Below are 18,537 nucleotides of genomic sequence, written 5' to 3'. Positions count from 1 at the left end.
GAAACATCCGGGGCTTGAGCCCAAGTAGCCACCCCCTAGCGCCGCCACTGGTGTGCACACTGCACAGCGCTGCAGCATGTCTGTGAGCCAGAGAGAGATGCAGCGTGTCTGTGAGGCCCCGCCCCCGCACGCAGATGAGAGAGAGAGAGATCTCTTTTACGTTTATGTAGCATTTATTTATTGTCGAAATTATGACATTTCATAACGGGATCAAATCAAAGTGAATGGCCTGCTGCTGCTGAATGCCTGGCAAGTGACTGGAACAAGTTATTACATCATTTCAGATAATAAATAATAATAATAATTCATTCTATTTAGGGGCGCCTTTCAAAGCACCCAAGGACACCTTACAATTCATAACATATTCCAAGGAAAGGTTTTAAGACAGTTGTTACGTGCCGTAGTGTTTGTGTGGTCGTGTATGTGTGTGTTTCTCTCTCTCCCTCTATATTGTCTCCAGGTGCAGCTTCTCCTCAGGTGCTCCCAATCACTAATCAGGGCCTCCATAAAGGACCTGGGAAAAGCTGCAGTCTCTCTCTCCCTTCTCCCCGGGCTGGATGTGTGCAGCGTAGTGTCCATGTCTCCAATATATATATATTTGTAGCAAGAGTTGTTTTGCAAGTTGGCTGGTGAGCCGTGTTCCTGATTGATCATTAAACGACTGGATCGTTACTCAGAGATCGGTTTTCTCTCCCTTTTTGTCGTGCTTGGTCATCCTGGTGTGTTGTTACTTCCCTTTGTACCCCCTAGATTTAGAAGGGAACGTAACATGGGGGCTCGTCCAATCTTTCAGAAAAAGAGTGAGTATTTGTTTGTGGTTTAGTGTGTTTGGTAGCATTGACTTCCTCAGTTTAGACAGGGGAGTGTCTAGCTGGGCTGAATCAGTCCTTCCTTCAGGCACTCATTTTTTATTTTGCCTTTTTTATTTTCGGGGTAATCCTGGGTGGGGATTTATTCCCTGTTGGGGGCAGGCGATTCAGGGTTTCGGCCGCTGATGTTTGCCTTTAAAGTCGCCTCGAGCCCGGCACGCCCCAGAAGATAGTTAGGTAAGTTTGGTAGGCAGGATCTGGGGAAGTTTGTAAATAAATAAATAATAATATTGTAAGTAGCCGTTGCTAAGGATGGCTTTTGTTTTGGAGCAGTTTGTGGCCAGTCCTACTGTGGGGCAGCTAGACTGCTATAGGAAGGTTGATTTGCGGTTAGTTGCTGACCATTATCACGTTTCTGTCTCCTCTGCTCTGGTAAAAAGTGAACTCAAGGCTACTTTGATAACTGGACTAGTTGAACAAGGGGTTTTGAGGCGGCCTACTTTAGTGGAATCTCCTGGCACGATGGTTCAGAGTGCTACGGAACAGGCAAATATTTTCACCACACCTCAATTTGGCTCGTTCTCGGCAGGATCCTCACCTACGGGGTCTAAATTAGATGCTAGGGTAAAAGTCCGTATGGCTCGTCTCCAGTGTGAGAGGGAGGAGCGAGATAGGGATTTTCAGCTCAGGAGGGAGCTGGAGATCAGGAAGCAGGAGCAGGAGCTGGAGATCAGGAAGCAGGAGCTGGAGCTGGAGATCAGGAAGCAGGAGCTGGAGCTGGAGATCAGGAAGCAGGAGCTGGAGGCAGACACTGCTGTCCGGATGCGTCAGCTAGAGCTCCAAGCAGCTGTGGTGGGTGATCCCGCAGTTACACCTTCTGGTCCTGCTGCTTCCTTTGACGTGAGCAGGCATATTTCTTTGGTCCCTGTGTTTCGTGAATCAGAGGTGGAAGTCAATTTTGGTGCATTTGAGCGCATTGCTGCTGCTCTGCACTGGCCAGAAAATGTGTGGGCTATTCTTTTACAGTGCAAGCTAGTCGGCAAGGCTCAAGAGGCTTGCTCTTCTCTTTCAGGCGAGGATAGTTTGGTGTATGACAATGTGAAAGGTGCTATTCTCAGGGCATATGAGCTTGTGCCTGAGGCCTACAGGCAGCGTTTTCGCGGCCTGAAGAAAACTTCGGGCCAAACGTACGTGGACTTCGCGAGGGAGAAGAAAGTCCTCTTTGACAGGTGGTGTAGAGCGTGTAAAGCGGATGACATTGCTTTAGTGTGTGAGCTGATGATGTTGGAGGAGTTTAAAAACTGTGTACCGGAGCGTACGGTAGTCTATCTGAATGAGCAGAAAGTGACTACCCTTCAGCAGGCTGCCACTCTGGCAGACGAGTTTGCGCTGATACACAAGAGCGTGATCCTCCTCAGCGGGACACTTATCGGAGAGCTCCTGACCATTACGTTCCCTGTGCCAGTGTTCCAGTGTTAAGTCCCAGGATAAACAGGGCTTGTTATTTTTGTCTTGACCCAGGTCATATGATAGCAGACTGTGCAGCTTGGAAGCGAGAGCGGGCAGCAGGTGGCAAGCACCCAAAAGGGGTGGGCCTGATTTAAAACAGTGTGTCCTAGTAGGCAGGCCACTGTTAAAATGGGCCCTGATGAGTGTTTTAAGCCATTCATCTCCACGGCTTTTGTCTCTCTATCAGGGAAGGTGGAGGATCAGCGGCAGGTTACTGTGTTACGAGACAGTGGTGGCTCACAGTCGTTCATTCTTGCGAGTGCTCTGCCCTTGAGTAATGAGTCTGCCTGTGATGCGAATATGGTGGTAAGAGGTATTGAAATGGGTTTTGTGCCTGCACCTCTTCACAATGTCCATGTCCAGTCTGAACTGGCTACTGGTTACTTTCCAGTTGCTGTGCTCCCCAAATTTCCTGTCGACGGTGTGGATGTCATAATGGGTAATGATATAGCTGGGGGTAAGGTGTATCCTCAGGGCAAATATCCTCACTGTAGGGCTCGTAACAGACGTGTCACACGTGCTCATTCTGTTTCTCTCCCAGGTCCCGACACTAAGCGATTGTGTTTTTATTGTCTTGACCCTGGTTATTTAGTGGCGGAGTGTGTGGCTTGGAAGCAGCAGGTGGCAGCTTCCAAGCATGCTTGTGAAATATGTAATGAGTGTTGTTGGTAACTGTGACCAAACACTGGTTTGGTTTTATGGGGGGAAGTGTTACGTGCCGTAGTGTTTGTGTGGTCGTGTATGTGTGTTTCTCTCTCTCCCTCTATATTGTCTCCAGGTGCAGCTTCTCCTCAGGTGCTCCCAATCACTAATCAGGGCCTCCATAAAGGACCTGGGAAAAGCTGCAGTCTCTCTCTCCCTTCTCCCCGGGCTGGATGTGTGCAGCGTAGTGTCCATGTCTCCAATATATATATATTTGTAGCAAGAGTTGTTTTGCAAGTTGGCTGGTGAGCCGTGTTCCTGATTGATCATTAAACGACTGGATCGTTACTCAGAGATCGGTTTTCTCTCCCTTTTTGTCGTGCTTGGTCATCCTGGTGTGTTGTTACTTCCCTTTGTACCCCCTAGATCTAGAAGGGAACGTAACAACAGTACAAAGAATGCAGTCCGGGTGATGTTTTTTATGTGGGGTGCAAATGAGAGAGCTGTTCAGAATGACACCAAGATGTTGTGTTTGAGTTCTTGATAATCCATTAAAACAATAAAACAAGTGTCTCCTGTTCCCCAAAACATACCCATCTGTTATGGAAAAGAAAGTATTCTAAAAGTAATCTGAATACGTTTTTTTAAGACACGTAACTGTAACTGTATTCTGATTACTTTCAGAGCATGTATTCTGTATTCAGTAACTGATTACATTTACAAAGTAACCCTGCCGAGAAGTGATCCTTCGTTAGCGTGAAGAGTCTGCTAAGCTTTATGCGGGGTGTGTCCCCCCCCCCCCGGTCAACAACTTCAAAATTCTGGGCTATATAAAAATCGCTGGCCCGCGATAGTGTCTATTGGATACATTTTGGCCCTTGGACAAATGTAGTTGGTGATCCCTGGTGTAGTGGATACTGCCCTGAATGACAGACTTTTTTCCCACTGGTAAAAAAAAAAGGCGTATTCGTCGTGTGACTGCGTGTGCCGAACCGTGACGCCTGAACCGTGACGGTACGGGACGAATACGGATACCGTTACACCCCTAGTATGTACCTGTGGCACAGATTTACAGATGCCATGAGTTTTATCAGATATGAAGTGAAGTCAGCTTCAGGAATATGACTAATACCATTGGGAAGATAACCATTGTAGTGTGAATTCAATCACTTTGGAAACCAAATGCTAATGACGCAGGGGGAAACTTTTTTCAGGCAGCGGAGATGGGCAATATTGCTTTCAGCAGGGGCTACGAACTGGCAAATTGGAACAAAATCAAGGCTGGAGGAGATAAATGTGTGCTGACAATACTGCTGCTGCTGGCTCACATGGCGCATATGTACTCCTTCAAAAATGTTACCCATTCAATTTGAGTGAGACACATCAACAACATATGCATCTATAAAACAAGCTATTTTTTCATAAAAAATAACCCATGTTAAGATTTGGGGATATTTGTGTGTATATACCCCCCTGACATTGAAAGTGTCTTGGTAACCATGGCAACGCCTGAACCAAAATGAGTACATCAGTAGAGATAATAGATTGGAAAAAGATGGCTGAATTGGTGTGGTTCTCCAAACAAGATGAAGATGGATGTCAGCCTGCTGTGTTTATAGGACGTGTGATGACAGGGTGTTCCGAGTCAAGTGTCATCTGCATTTCTCACACACACACACACACACACAAAATGCCCTGAAATTGCCCAATTTAAAAAGACACCCCATAACAAATATACCTCACTACCTCAACCGAGTATATATTAAAGGGACAGTTCGCTTCAAAATCAAAAATACATTCCGTGTTGCCTCTCATATGTGGTGCTACTTATACAGTTATAACATTTTGTTGTGAGTCTCCTAGTGGAGGAGATTGGCCGTAGAGACGTCTGTGCAATATAAGGGAATTTGATGGGACTTGTCTTGTGGTGCTATAGGAAGCATTTTCTTTCTTCTTCTACTAACTACACCATGAATGTTTAGATTGTGCACAGTTTCAAGCTGTTGGTCCATGAGTAGCTGTACTCGTCCTTTGATGAGTCCATACTAGGGATGTAACGATATATCGAATATCGCGGTAAATAGATGTCTCAATACCGTCGTGAGACTGACGAAATCTACCGAGATTTAACCTTTATTTAACCAGATGGTCCCATTGAGATCATCGATCTCTTTTTCAAGGGAGACCTGTCCAACATGGCAGCAAGTAGGTTACAACATGAACATAAAACAACAGAACACAAAAGGACATCATATTTACAGGGCTACATGTACCAAGAACCAAGAACAGAGCAAACTCCTAAAATATACAAACACATTTGTGTTTGGTTTGTCTGCAGTGAAAGATGGAAACGATGAAAGACTGAGGGAAAGAAAGTACATGCAATTAAAGACTGAGTGAGAGAGGAGAAAGGAGGACAGCTAGAATTTGAGTCCACACATGAAATGTTCCTCTGAGAAATGAAAGAAAAAACATCTCACAAAGTCTTCTATTGTCTTGTATACACGTAAAAGTGATTTTAGAATGTGCTAGAGTGAAGGCGGTTTGGTGTTAAGTGCACATTTCCAAAGACACAAAAGTTCAATTGTGTTTGTCAGCGTGAGTTTCTGTGTTTGTGTGAGAGACGGTGAGAATTACAGAGGAAGACAGAGGGACTTTGAGAGCGAGTCGGTGTGTGCGTAGATGAGGGTTTTCATGCAAATGTAACATTTGGGACGGTAGCGCGCGCCGCCATTTGCATACTCATTCACCCCGACTTGTTTATAAGTGAATAAATCCAGCGCTGCTTGGAGTACAACATCTGCTGCTGGGCCACTCACAGCAACACACACACACACACACACACACACACACACACACACACACACACACACACACACACACACACACACACACACACACCACACACACACACACACACACACACACACACACACACACACACACACACACACACACACACACACACACACACACACACACACACACACACACACACACACACACACACACACACACACACACACACACACACACACACACCAGCTGCACCCTTGGAATTACTATGCGACTATACCACATGTGTGCAAATGCATTCATATTTGTAAATGTATCACGTGTTGACTTGCATGTCTGCACTTCTATGTGTGTGTGAGTGTGTGTTTTCCTTACCTTAGAGGTGTTGACTCGTCCCTCCTGGAAAGAGCAGTCGCTGGCGTCCTGTGTGCACATGTGGCGATATTTGCACCAGTGACAGGGAAAGTTTCCGTTAACGCAGGAGAGGCACCTGGGGGTAAAGCAATAATATGAAAACATTTGTGGAACATGTGAAATACGGTCATAATTTAGCAGTGTCACTTATTTTTCCTAAAATGTTCTTTAAAGGAGTTTACACTGCTTTTTTTTTCTTTCGGTTACTTGATAAGCTAACAGTGTTTTGCTGCTCATGCTAACTATAGGTGTAGAGAAATGCTAGGTAGAAATAGACATCTAAGGTAATTTAGAAACAGTTACAAAGTAAAACATGTGTTGTGTAGCACTGACACGTTTTTACAGGTGTCTTTGTCACAATTAGACAACTTCACATGTATACAAGTTGTTGGACTAAAAACACAAGTATCTGTCCAAGAATAAACACAAATTAAATTTAGAAAAAGTCCAATTTTGCCAGTTGCCTGTCCAATGCTCACATTGTAATCCAAAAGACAGTTAATACATACAAAACAATGACTCAATATATTTCAAAAAGCTGCATCTAAAAGCATTTACAGTAGGAGACAAAAACAGACATTTTGAAGGAATGTCAGTGTTTATATTTTCTTATTTTCAATAAGCATAAAAACACCACTGCCAGCTACAACCATTACCAAGCAAAAGAGACTTCAATTCCACACACATCTCATACTGTAGGATAGGAGAGTTTCCGCCAAGAACAACTGTTATGGAGGATGCACATTATGTTATGACAGGCCTAGCGTGGACGTGTATCAACACTTTTGCACAGCATCAAATGGTTACGGCCAAAACTCCAGAAATCACATTGGAATGACGCGTATCACCGTGTCCCCGTGCATTAAGACTTTATTCCAGCTGTCAGCCAGGCAGAGAGGGAGAGAGAATCCTTGGCGATCCACTCCTCCCTCCTTATTCTCCATGCTTTGAGGCTTACAGTGAACTAAGCTGGCAGACCAAGATAAGCCTGGTTTTATATAACACTTTTTTAGAGTTGAGGAAGCAATATGAATATATGCATATTCAAACATGGATTACCAAAACAAGGCTATCAAAAAAGAAATGCGAGGGAAGTTGTACAATTAAAGAAAGGTTAGTTTAGGATTTCACTTAACATTCATTCTGAGTATAGTTAAAATAGTTATTCCAATAGCAAAGCTTGGTTCTCATTATGGAACAGGAGATATACATATTTTCAAACAACGTTATGTGTCAATTCCTAGTTTATATATAAAAGACTACTCATACATAATTACATCTGTGCTGTGTTAAATCTCACTTGTTTTTCTTCTCATTCTCACATTCTTGACATTTCTTGGATAGCTGAGAAACCACTTACTGTCGCAACAAGTCAAAAGTTGTATAATTACAGAGACTGACACAAGTTGACGTTCAGTAACTTTGTAAAACCCTGACGTTCTCGTTCACCTCAAACAAGTCCTGGCTCTGTCATCTTTACACACCTCTGAACTACATTTCACTTAACTGGCTTCAGAGCGTCAAGCTCTAATTACACGTTACGTCAGTCCCCTCTCTTATATGCTGTCACTGTACTCAATCAGGCATCCTAAAACTCAACCCACACACACCCACTGTCTCTGCCCTTCAAATAACATCTACCCTGACTGACTAGGAACCGATAAGGTCCTTTGTATGTTTCCATCATCCAGTTATTGGTGCCCATATTTATGTTGCTTAGTGTAGCTTCGTTGCTATACAGTATGTCGTTTTGATTCGTTCTGCTGAAGCTCTTAGCTGACATTTTGTGACAAATCTGTTTCTGTAGTTAGATGAGTAGACTCTAATGCCTATACACTAAATATGTAACTAATAGCCTAGCTTAGCATGAATTAGAGGGAAACAGCAAGGATGGAACCCTGAAACCCTCTTTAATGGTTACACATACATGCACACAGCACACACAGTGAAATGTGGCCTCTGCATTTAACCCATCCTAGTACTAGGAGCAGTGGGCAGCTATTGCACAGCACCTGGGGAGCAATGGGAGTGGGGGGTGTCCCGTGCATTGCTCAAGGGCACCATGGCAACTGCCACTCCAAGTAGCAGTCCACACTCCATATTTTAGGTCTGTTCGGGGACTTGAACCGGCGACCCTACAGCTCCCAGTCGAAGCCCCTACTGACTGAGCCACTGCCAGACAAACCAGACTCTTCAGGGTCTCTTGCCGTGATTCTTAATGTACTTGGTAACTCTTTTGCATCATTGTTAAATGTGAAGTCAGCTCAGGCCTCACACTGCCGTAACGTGTGCCACAGAGAGCAAAACCAAGGTAATGCCAAGAGATCTTCAATTTCCACCTTGCTTCTGCCATAACACTAATACAGGAGCAGTGAAATGCAGGTCGCGGCGGGCGTTAACGCAGTTCCACAGGCATGTCAGTGGCTTTCAAGTAACGATAAAAGGAGAAATGCCCGTCTTTATGCAGTTCAGTTAAGTGTTAAATTCATCTGTTAAAAATGGCAACAAATTGGCAGAGCAACATAGCAATTTGTGGATAGAAGGAGCTAATTCTAAGCTAACTAATATTCTCTTTTTGTTAATGAATCCCCCTAAATACTACACGGTCGTTTAAAAGCTGCATGACATTCCTTTGCAAGTCTCTCTTCATGTTAAGTGAAAGCCAGCATTATGGATTATTGTACTGTAAAATGCCTAAACCCATAAAGCCATATTGGGCACAGTGGGACATTCATTTCACAGAACATTAGCCTAAACACACATGTTGATGTTGCTACCTTATCAGTGACAGATACAACACAGCAGTGATTCAGTCTACATTCCTTTTGTATTCTTTCAGATAAAATCTGGCTCTTTCTGGAAAAGGAATGAGTGCTTTATTATTTGGAAGAGCTCAAATTCAAACTTTTTCAGTTTGAAGAAAAATGAATCACAACACCAACATCCCTGTTTGACTGACAAGCGATCTGTGACAAGTGCAGTGCAAAAGCATGACATAAAGGAGCCTCCACGGGAGTTTAAAAGCGGGTCCTCTAAACTGAAGGACAATTGCTCAGCTCACAATGCCACCCTGCCGGCAGAGAAACTGACTTTAAATTGAATTTCAGTCTAATCCGTGTTCTGTCTTTGTCCCTATGTCCTTGGTTTTATTCAGATTTCAGAGGGTTAACTGGTAAATCGCCTATGCTGGAGTGACAGAGTGATAGCTGTTTCATATAGTCGCCGTTAAGCTGGTGAGACTACACTGAACTGCAGTGTGAGTTTATAATCAATGCCAGAGGATTTCTATGGGAAGAAGGGTGGACTAAGGTTATGCTAACACTCTGATGTTTGTTAGCAAAGCTGGTGAGACAGTTCCTCCTCACTATTAACCCCAGGGTTTATCGATTTCTTGTTCGCAGGGACGATGTGCCCACACACTGCTCATGACACTCGCTGACTGAAAGGCACCTACACACACAAGCTGTCGGCTGTGTTGACATCGTCACATTCCTCTGGGTCGCCTGGGCAGCGGAGACTTGACGTGTACGGTAGGGCTGTCAATGTCTGGACGACTGGCTCGGGTAAGTGGCTGCGCTGCTGCAATGTAGTCAATAATATCCCCTGCTATTTAACAAGGCCCAGCCACAGAGCCGGGTCAAACGCCCTTTCATCGTCTTCCAAGCTTTTGTTCTAGCGAGGCTGGATCGATGGAACAAAGCTGATGAAATGCGAGCAACCGCTCCGCACAAACATATATGAATGTGCTCATTTAACTCTGCTCAATGAAAGGGTAAAGCAGTGATTCTTTCCTCATTAGGAAGCATCTAAAGCCCACCAAAACTCAACATGTGTCTAGCCAAGTAAAGTAGGCCAGTGACCCATTTTGAGGCACAAGGCGTACAGCTTTAATATCTTAATCAGTACTTTAAGCAACTATAGGCTTGTTGTGATTGCGATTAAAAGCTCAGATTGGCTTGACATCATATCTCCCATATATATCTCATGTGGATAGTGTTTAGAAGAGAGATAACACTGGCTGTGCTACGAGAGCTATAAATAAGCGTCTTTGTGTTTTATCCAATAAAGCTCCAAAGTGAGCGGCACTAAAGTGAAGCATACATCATTAAGTTATACAGCACAGGGAACCAAAGGAGAGGTTTGGATTATCAACAGGGGAGCAAGACTCATTATAACATATTATTGCAACTTGTCACGGCAATGTCCAATAGCAGTAGGTCTCAACCCGCAGTTTAATTAAAGCTGGGTCACATTAATTGAAAAATGGACCAACAACTGTTTCCAAAAAATACTCTAATGGCGATGTAATGAACAGAAACTGTTTCCAACAACATGCCAAAAAAGTTGCCAATGGGTAACGTAGTCAACAGGGGGCCAAAGCCAACCGTCTGCCTGGAAGTGACACTCCGTCATGGGGGCCCAAGCGTGGGCTGCTCCCCTCCCATGAGGGCTTCCTTTCACTGCTCCCCTTTCATATTGTAATGGTCATGGTGGCCTGTGGCTGCGGCGCTAACCTTTTAGCTGTATGGGACGCATTATTCCTGACACAATGGACGCAATATCACGCTTTAAATCTGTCTTCCCCTCTTCATGCCTCCTCCTCGGTTTGCTTTTTACCTCACCAGCTCTTGGGGAACGTCCCTTGTTGCCCTCTTTCCTTCAGCGCTCTCATTTCACTTTGTTTCTCTTCCTCCGTTTAAAAGATCCATCATCCCTGCTTAATGAAACCATTCCAAACCTCTTTTTTTATGCAAATGTATCATTTTGTAAATTCTGTGCGTTCTCCTGACTGTGAGTGCACCTGCTCTCGTGTGTGTTTGTGGCTGGTGAAGCAGGTGCTGCATCCACCTTCATAGCGAGGCGGTGGGAAGTCGCACACAAGCCAGTTTGGGCGCTTGCCTGCAGGCTACCAGGCTTCTGCGTCTGTGCGTCTGTGTGTTGCGAGCATGTGCTACACTTCCCCTCGCCTGCCACGCCCACGAGGAGAGCTCCATTATCCGCTGTTGAACTGCCTCCTTCGCCCGGCTTCCTACAGGCGATGTCAACGATTCAGGGCTAAAAGGTGATGGGAGAGGGGGGAGTGGTGTATAATTTGTTGGTTTAGGTTACAGCTGCCGCGGTGATAACTACACTGTAGTGGCACAGTCCCGCGGAGTCCTGTGGGGGCCAGCGGAGCCAACATCAAAGAGCTAAACAGCAGCACAGGGGAGAGCTAGTAAATAGGCAGACATGTTCACACACAAACAAGAAAACTCTTCCTGCCTGCACAAACATTGCATAAGCACATACAACAAATACATTGCAGGCTCTTTAACTCCCAAGGAACAAACAGAAAACTCCACACATGTTCCCACTGTTATACAAAATGAATCAAAGCCATTGAACTATGCCTGGAGGCCCTGAGAAGTGGCCCAGGTGAGCCCTCTCGACATGCCCACTCCATTATGACCATCTCCACACATGCACCCGGCTACAGCTAATTAACAGCCTATTACTATGCAGATATATTCAGGGCCAAGAGCAGCGCGCAGGCAATAAATGGGGCTTGATGAACGAGAGAGGGGCAACAAAAGGGAGACGGGGGGAGGAGGGCTAAAAAGGGTCGGGATTGGAGACGAGAAAGTAAAAGGCAGACAGGAGGAAGGTGGGAAGGCAGGGGGGGAGGATGGAGGCAGAACAAGTGCACTTCACACTCCTTAGTACTAGATGCGTGTACTGCTGGTAATTCAGGAATTATGGCCAATATTCACAATGTTCTTCCCTTTACAGCTTTTTTAATAGAGGAAAAATGTAGTCTAAAATTAACTTCCTTGGCAATATTATCACTTAAAGCATTATTGGTCTATTTTCTTCATCTTTATTGTTTCTGAGATGCATTAAAAATGCTATAAAAAAAAGGCAGGCAAACAGAGTTTCTAAGGTTCTTAGTTATTGGTACTATTTGTCTGTATTTCTCTTTGATTTAACTTATGTCGACACTCATTTCCTTTTTACAAATGTCTCCTCTATCAAAGACAGATAGAAAGGAGGAGGAAAAAAGCCCCACATGTATCATTTCTTTGGGATATTCCAAATTATAGAAACATTAGAATAAGTAATGCAGTCATCAATATATGCTTGGCAACAGAAATATAAATTAACTTTGAGTTTGCCACGGATGCATCTTCTTAGCAGGTGTATCGACACAAAGTGCAGATACCTTCAGTAAATGAGAGATGTGAGTCTGTGCCAGCCTGAAGAGACTGAAGAGAGAGAGCAGTAGCCAAGAGTCATTTAGGGAATGACATTTTCATTTAACCTTTATTTAACAAGGCAGGTCAATTAAGAACACATTCTTCTTTTATTGTCAGGACAATCTCACTCTGGTCCTGCCAGCCTCTTTTCTCTTCCTGTGGAGGTTAAACTGAAAATCTGCACTGGCATTTAAAGATAGAGCCACTTCATTTTAGAAAAAAACAATTATTTCTGGTTAAATATAGCAAATGCCGTTACAGGAAAGGGAACACCCAAAAGCATTAAACAACCCCTTAATATTATAGCTTTTGCAATGTTAGAGTCTACAAATTGTATTTTTAAAAGGACTATTCTTCAATCCAGCCTTATTTGTCGTATACAACACACTGAACCATGCATATACAGCACAACAACTCCCTTTAAAATCAGTGCTGAAAAGCCAATCAGTATATCAATGCTTAAAATATGGATAATTCATTTCCAGGAAACACGACTGACGTGTTTTAAGATCCGAAAGCTTGGCTGCTCTCCTAGGTCCTGCATGGTTAAGAATCGATGTATTATTTCACTCACCAGTACTCCCTTTATTGCTTGAGATTTAATGAACTAATTGATTTGTAAAAAGCTTAAATACATTGAATAATGAATTAGCAAAGGTTGCATGCTGCCCTCTACGTTACAGGAGTCATTTGCAGGCCAATATTTGAGCACTACTGCTTTTGAGAAAGGGCCGCAGTCCCCACTCTATTGATCACTGCTTTCCACCAGTCTGCATCTTGCAGGGCATATCTAATTCCATTTCATGCACACTTAGCAACAAACTTTTACCCTAGAAAAAAAATAATAAAACTTACGATTGGTGGACGCTGCAGTTGTAGAAGATAAAGTCAACGCTGGCAAACTTCTTCCCCGTCTCTTTCGACTTCAGATACAACTTTATAATGCGTCGATCACCTAAGGAGTCACAAAACACTGTGTAACCATTGCTTTTCTTCTTTTACAGTCATCCAATATCTCTATAAAGTACAACAGATGTTATCTTATAAAGTCAGTATAGGGAAAATGTTTCATGAACCCAGGATCAGGCCCAAGCCCAGGCAATACATTCGGAAATGTTAACTGCCTCATTTTTAGAGTTACTTGTCAGTTCTTGTACAGCTGACATTTTGGAGGCGTAATATAACGGCTGGAGAGTAAGCAGAGCCTAGAGCTGAGTCAATAGAATTTTAAAAGGGAAGCTGCTCAGCTGTCCATATGCATTTATGGGTTTTGTGCATTAAGTTAGTGAATCAGCAGTTTCTCATGTTAATAATCACAAATAAATGGTTGCATTTAAGGAGCAGATTGACTCGTGTTTCTCACAGTTGAATGAACAGGCTGAATGAAGCAAACTTTCTATTTTGGACACCATCAAACAAAACTGTTCAACCGAGAAGCACATAATGAAGCACTGCCTTTTTTTCTCTCTAAGACAAAGGTTTGAAAGTTAAGAGCCTGAAATGTGACAAAACTATAACAAAATCAGAATGTGCAACTTCGAGAAACCCAGTGAACCTAAAGCACTCCCAAGTTCACAACTGTGTTAGCCGAACTTATTTACTGCAACGAGTATATGATGCCCCAATCGGAAAGATAGAAATTAATAGCCTAATGTTAAATGCTAACAAATGTAGCCAGTTAGCTAAAGTGACAACAATATCAAAGTAATTATGAATCAACTTTCTAACTGCTGCAGTTTATTGACACAAAGTCAAAATAAACATCGCCATGGAACAATAGCTTAACAATGTCGTATTTGCTACCAGCTAACCAGCTAACCAGCTAACTGGCTATAGGCTATAGTTAAAGTTTTTATTTTTGTGACTGTGTATTTCTAGTGTCTTAAATGACAGCATCGTCCTACAGTTATTTAAAACAAAAATCTTTATCATGTTTGTGGATTCAGCTAACTCAAGCTTACAGGCTAATGTAAGGCTATTGCGCTTGACATCTTAAGAGAAACAAGGGGGTACCTGATTAACTCTGAAGAATTATGAAAAGTGAAAATAGGGGAAAAAAAGATTTTTAAAAAGGGGCAATTGAAACTTACAAAATAAAAAGTATATTTAGTTAACTTCTCTGATTCTGAAAATAAATGATAAAATAACATAAAATAAAGACATGTGCTCTTATCTCCACGTTATTTAACAAATTGTAGATTCATTCATTTATTTTACACACTCCTATGATTATAATAAAATGATAATTCATTCTCAAAATGGACATTTAGCAACAGGTAGATTCCACAACAGAGCACAATTGTCATAGTAAAAGTCAGTTATTGTGATCCCACACCATAATTATACAATTCAACAATCGATGCACATGATGTGATTTGGTTAGGTTTAGACATTTTTTTCTTTACCTTGGTCTCGAGTGATGGGCAACACTTCTTTTGTCGAAGGGGACAGGCAGAAGATCCGTCCCCCGTAGATGCGTCCTTCTGTCTCTACATAGTCCTCAAATGAGCAGTTCACTCCAGCAGACAAACTGGGCACATTCTGTGCCTGAAGTGACAACTAGAGGAGGAAGGAAAGCAGAAAGGAGAGGGTGAGGGGCAACATAAAGTTAATGTACTATTGGTGATGCCATTAGCAAGATTTCAATTGTCCGACTCAAATATGTGCATATATGTGACTCTTCAGCTTACAATTCAAAATGATTGACGAACTGCCAGCTATGACTCAAGAACACGCTTCATTACATCTAATTTCACATTTATCTTGCTCATTTGTGCTGTCTATCTTCCTTTCTTCCACGTCTACCTGTTTGACAAACACACACCCTGACACATATCAACACACTGTACCTGCACTTCTGACATGGTGACGGAGACGGTGTCAGGTTGGACTGAGAGTCGCACACACTGCTCCACTCTGGTGGTGAAACGCTGAGGCTCCTCTGCTCGCTCACAGCTGTCCTTCCTCGAACATCTGAGTGGAAGATACAATAGTCATGACTCCGTTCAAAAACTGTTTGAATTACAGGCAAGTATTTAGTTCACTTTTACTTGCCATGTTAAATCCACACTAGTCATTACTATTGGTTGAGATAAATTGCACGTTGTTTGTAGAAAGATTGGCATTGGTACCATCATAAGCCTCTTTATTAGGGAGAGATAGAACAGTAGTCTGGCTCCATCATTAAACCAATATGTATGTATACTTAACGTGAGGTTGCCTTAACCAAAATGTAGCCCTGGTTTACAGTGGATTAAGTGCACTTATACATTATTAAAAGGCTATCACTATGGCAGACAACCAAAAACACACCATAGTTCAGTACAACAGTCAAATATAGAGCCCAGCACACAGCCAGAGAAAACAAAAAATGGGGCATAGTGTTAGCTCAGGCGATCACAATGCATTAGCTGATTGGCACCAGCTGCTCAGTCATGCCTCACCATCAGAGGCTCATTCATCTGGTTGGCTATCAGCTGACTAGTAACATCCAATTAATTTAACACAGGTGTACATGGTGGCGTTTAAAACCTGACACCTCAATAACTCTGATAGCTCATCATGCCAGCCCCACCCAAACGTACCTATGTGCCAATAATTTGGTAATGCAGACTTTAGAAATATTTGGGTTACTATATATTTACAGTATATTGTCTGGCTGAACATATACAAAGTTCACAGTCTAAACGATGTAATGCAAGATTAATGGTGTATAAACCACGTGAATTTATATCTATTCACATATAACCTAGTGTATGTCGTTGTTATCCATGAAAAATTATGTATGTATACAGTGCACCAAAGTAAGCACCGATTTGAAATCGTTGTTGAAAGAGAGTATCAGTAGAAGTCCCATTTATTTCATTTGGTGAGTGGGTCAGAAAACAATGTCATTTCACCAAGGGGGCAGCTGGTAGCCCATCATAAAAGTAATAGAAAATAATGTATTTATGACCATTTTCATAAACAAAGAATGAGGGAAGGACTTCTAATATCGACGACTTTGACTTTGTCATTCAAAAAATGTAATTTCTTTACACATGTATGAATTCATAAGATTACAGTGATTTTAAGTTTTTTTTTTTGCTGAACATAACGGCTTAAGAGACCACAAATTGTGTAATTTTTGTTGACACACAAAGCAGCTCCACATAATACTACTTGTCACAACTTAACATTATCTGCAGAGAGCCCACATAATCTAACCAATGAAATTACATAATGAATTCAACAAAGCAAACAGTATATGCACTTACACGTTATGCAGCACACACCAGCCACAGTGAGGGTCCCCTGCTCCGAGACAAGTTCCACAGGAGCTGTACTGCTCACAGCTCTCCACCGGTACACGGGTCACCTGGAATTAAAACACACACATAGAAATACACACTTGGTTAATATTCCACGTAAACCCTGTTCACACCACCTTCAAACAGCTTATACCATATAGGCCTGGTGTACGCAGGATCTACCGGAGGTGTCCTATGCCTGGAATATGAGATTAGGAGGGAACAAGCCCACTGTGACTACTGTATCAGAGATAAACAGCTCTGGAGGTGCTGCTTAGAACTCCACACTGCGGCATACCAGGCTAGCTAGAGGGGGGAGAGTAGAGGTTTAAACACATGTAAATACACACTTGGGTTAAGATGACCTCCCCTGACAAACATCTCTTTGTGATATAGTATGTATTGTTCTCCAGTGGATCAGGAAACACTGATACATGCAGGCAGCTTAAAATACTAAAAGGTATATAGAAAATGAAAATAGCTCTCAGAAATCTTACTTACTTTACTTATTGTAAAAACCCTTTAAAAATAAGATTGCGCCTCCTGATCACTCATTTGTAGTGTAGTGTCTTCGACTCTTCGGCCATCCTAAACTCTGAAATGTTTTTCGAATTTCATATCGCATTAACACCATATCCCAACGTGCATTGCGGCCAAAACATTCAATCACCGAGCTTCAAGCTGAGGATCTTGGGTAATCAGTTCAGTGGGTGTGTATCGCAATGATGGTCGAAATGTCCCTTATAGGCCTACGTCTGTTTCCGGTGACTTTATTTTGAAATTCAGTTCCTGAGGAACGGCTAAAAAGACCAAGATTATAGAATTAAATGAATAAATAAAAACAAGGATAATTGTGTGTTATTGGTGAGTAAATAACAGTGTGTTATTTAGAAAAGAATAACAAATTAGAAGGAAAAAAAGATTGAAAAAATACAGATTTCAGTATTCTGAGGCTCTGAGCCCCATTTATTTTCCTCACAGACGGCAACAAAAGTCAGACATTATACGATTTAAAATAAAAGCAATAATCGTGGCTTGGTATTGAGTAAGAACATGTTTTTATGAACCACAAAGCTTCCGGTCTACCAAGACCCGACCGGACAAAAATAAGTGGTGCAGGCACGAAACGTGGCGTATCATATGCACGCAAAACTCGGCCTCAGAACTCAATGGGAATGGTTAGCGTATCATATGCACGCAACATCGGACTTCTGCGTATCTATTGCACGCATTTCCAATGTGTAAAGTCGTGTCATTTGTACGCAGACTGAAGAGAGTGGGTTGGTAATTAAATCAACACTCTAGAGTTGTTTGGATAATTCAACAATTGACTCCCTGTTTCAACACCAACTCGTTTTGAATAATAACTATCTTGGAGTTGAATGACACTTAATATTAGTTGAAACAACTCCATTATTTAAATTCCCAACTCCAACACTGAAAATATAACACTTTGATTTTGCTGTGATTATGTATTATTTTAATATTTTCTTTACATATGAACTTAGAAAGGGTTAACAAACATCTGTTCTTGTGATAGGACTATAAAAAAGGACTAAGCTTGCTTACCGTGTGTGAATTTCTTACAAAGAATATGATATTGTACAGTGCTGTACATAACACCATCAAGATAAGCATCAAGAGTTACTCCTTTTGTCCGCTAAATCTCTACTGGCTGCCATCTGTGAGTCTGCATGACTAAGATAAGATGAAACTTTAATGATCTCTGGGGAAATTGGAGAACTTGCGTATTAACAAGGACATCAAACAGTGCTGTCCAAATGTAGCTGCTGCTTAAACTGCAACCAAAGTAAGATGAGATCAGGGAGGGAGAGGACATAATCA

General features: G+C 42.3%; 1 protein-coding gene across 6 annotated transcripts in view; it reads right to left on the bottom strand.

Annotated features, from left to right (window-relative positions):
• Positions 1-18,537, bottom strand: part of LOC117532877 (plexin-A1-like) — a 294,410-nt gene that overhangs the window by 126,080 nt on the left and 149,793 nt on the right. For all 6 annotated transcript variants that reach the window (XM_034196449.1, XM_034196453.1, XM_034196454.1 and 3 more), the window contains exons 5-9: positions 16,660-16,760; positions 15,253-15,376; positions 14,809-14,962; positions 13,259-13,358; positions 6,132-6,246 (exon numbers count right to left, since the gene is read on the bottom strand). In XM_034196449.1, coding sequence (XP_034052340.1) covers positions 6,132-6,246; positions 13,259-13,358; positions 14,809-14,962; positions 15,253-15,376; positions 16,660-16,760 — 594 coding nt within the window. The remainder of the gene's footprint in view (positions 1-6,131; positions 6,247-13,258; positions 13,359-14,808; positions 14,963-15,252; positions 15,377-16,659; positions 16,761-18,537) is intronic.

The sequence above is a fragment of the Gymnodraco acuticeps genome, unplaced genomic scaffold (assembly GCF_902827175.1).
Source record: "Gymnodraco acuticeps unplaced genomic scaffold, fGymAcu1.1, whole genome shotgun sequence".
In the NCBI taxonomy this organism is placed as follows: Eukaryota; Metazoa; Chordata; class Actinopteri; order Perciformes; family Bathydraconidae; genus Gymnodraco; species Gymnodraco acuticeps.
This window is presented reverse-complemented; position numbering and strand designations above follow the sequence as displayed.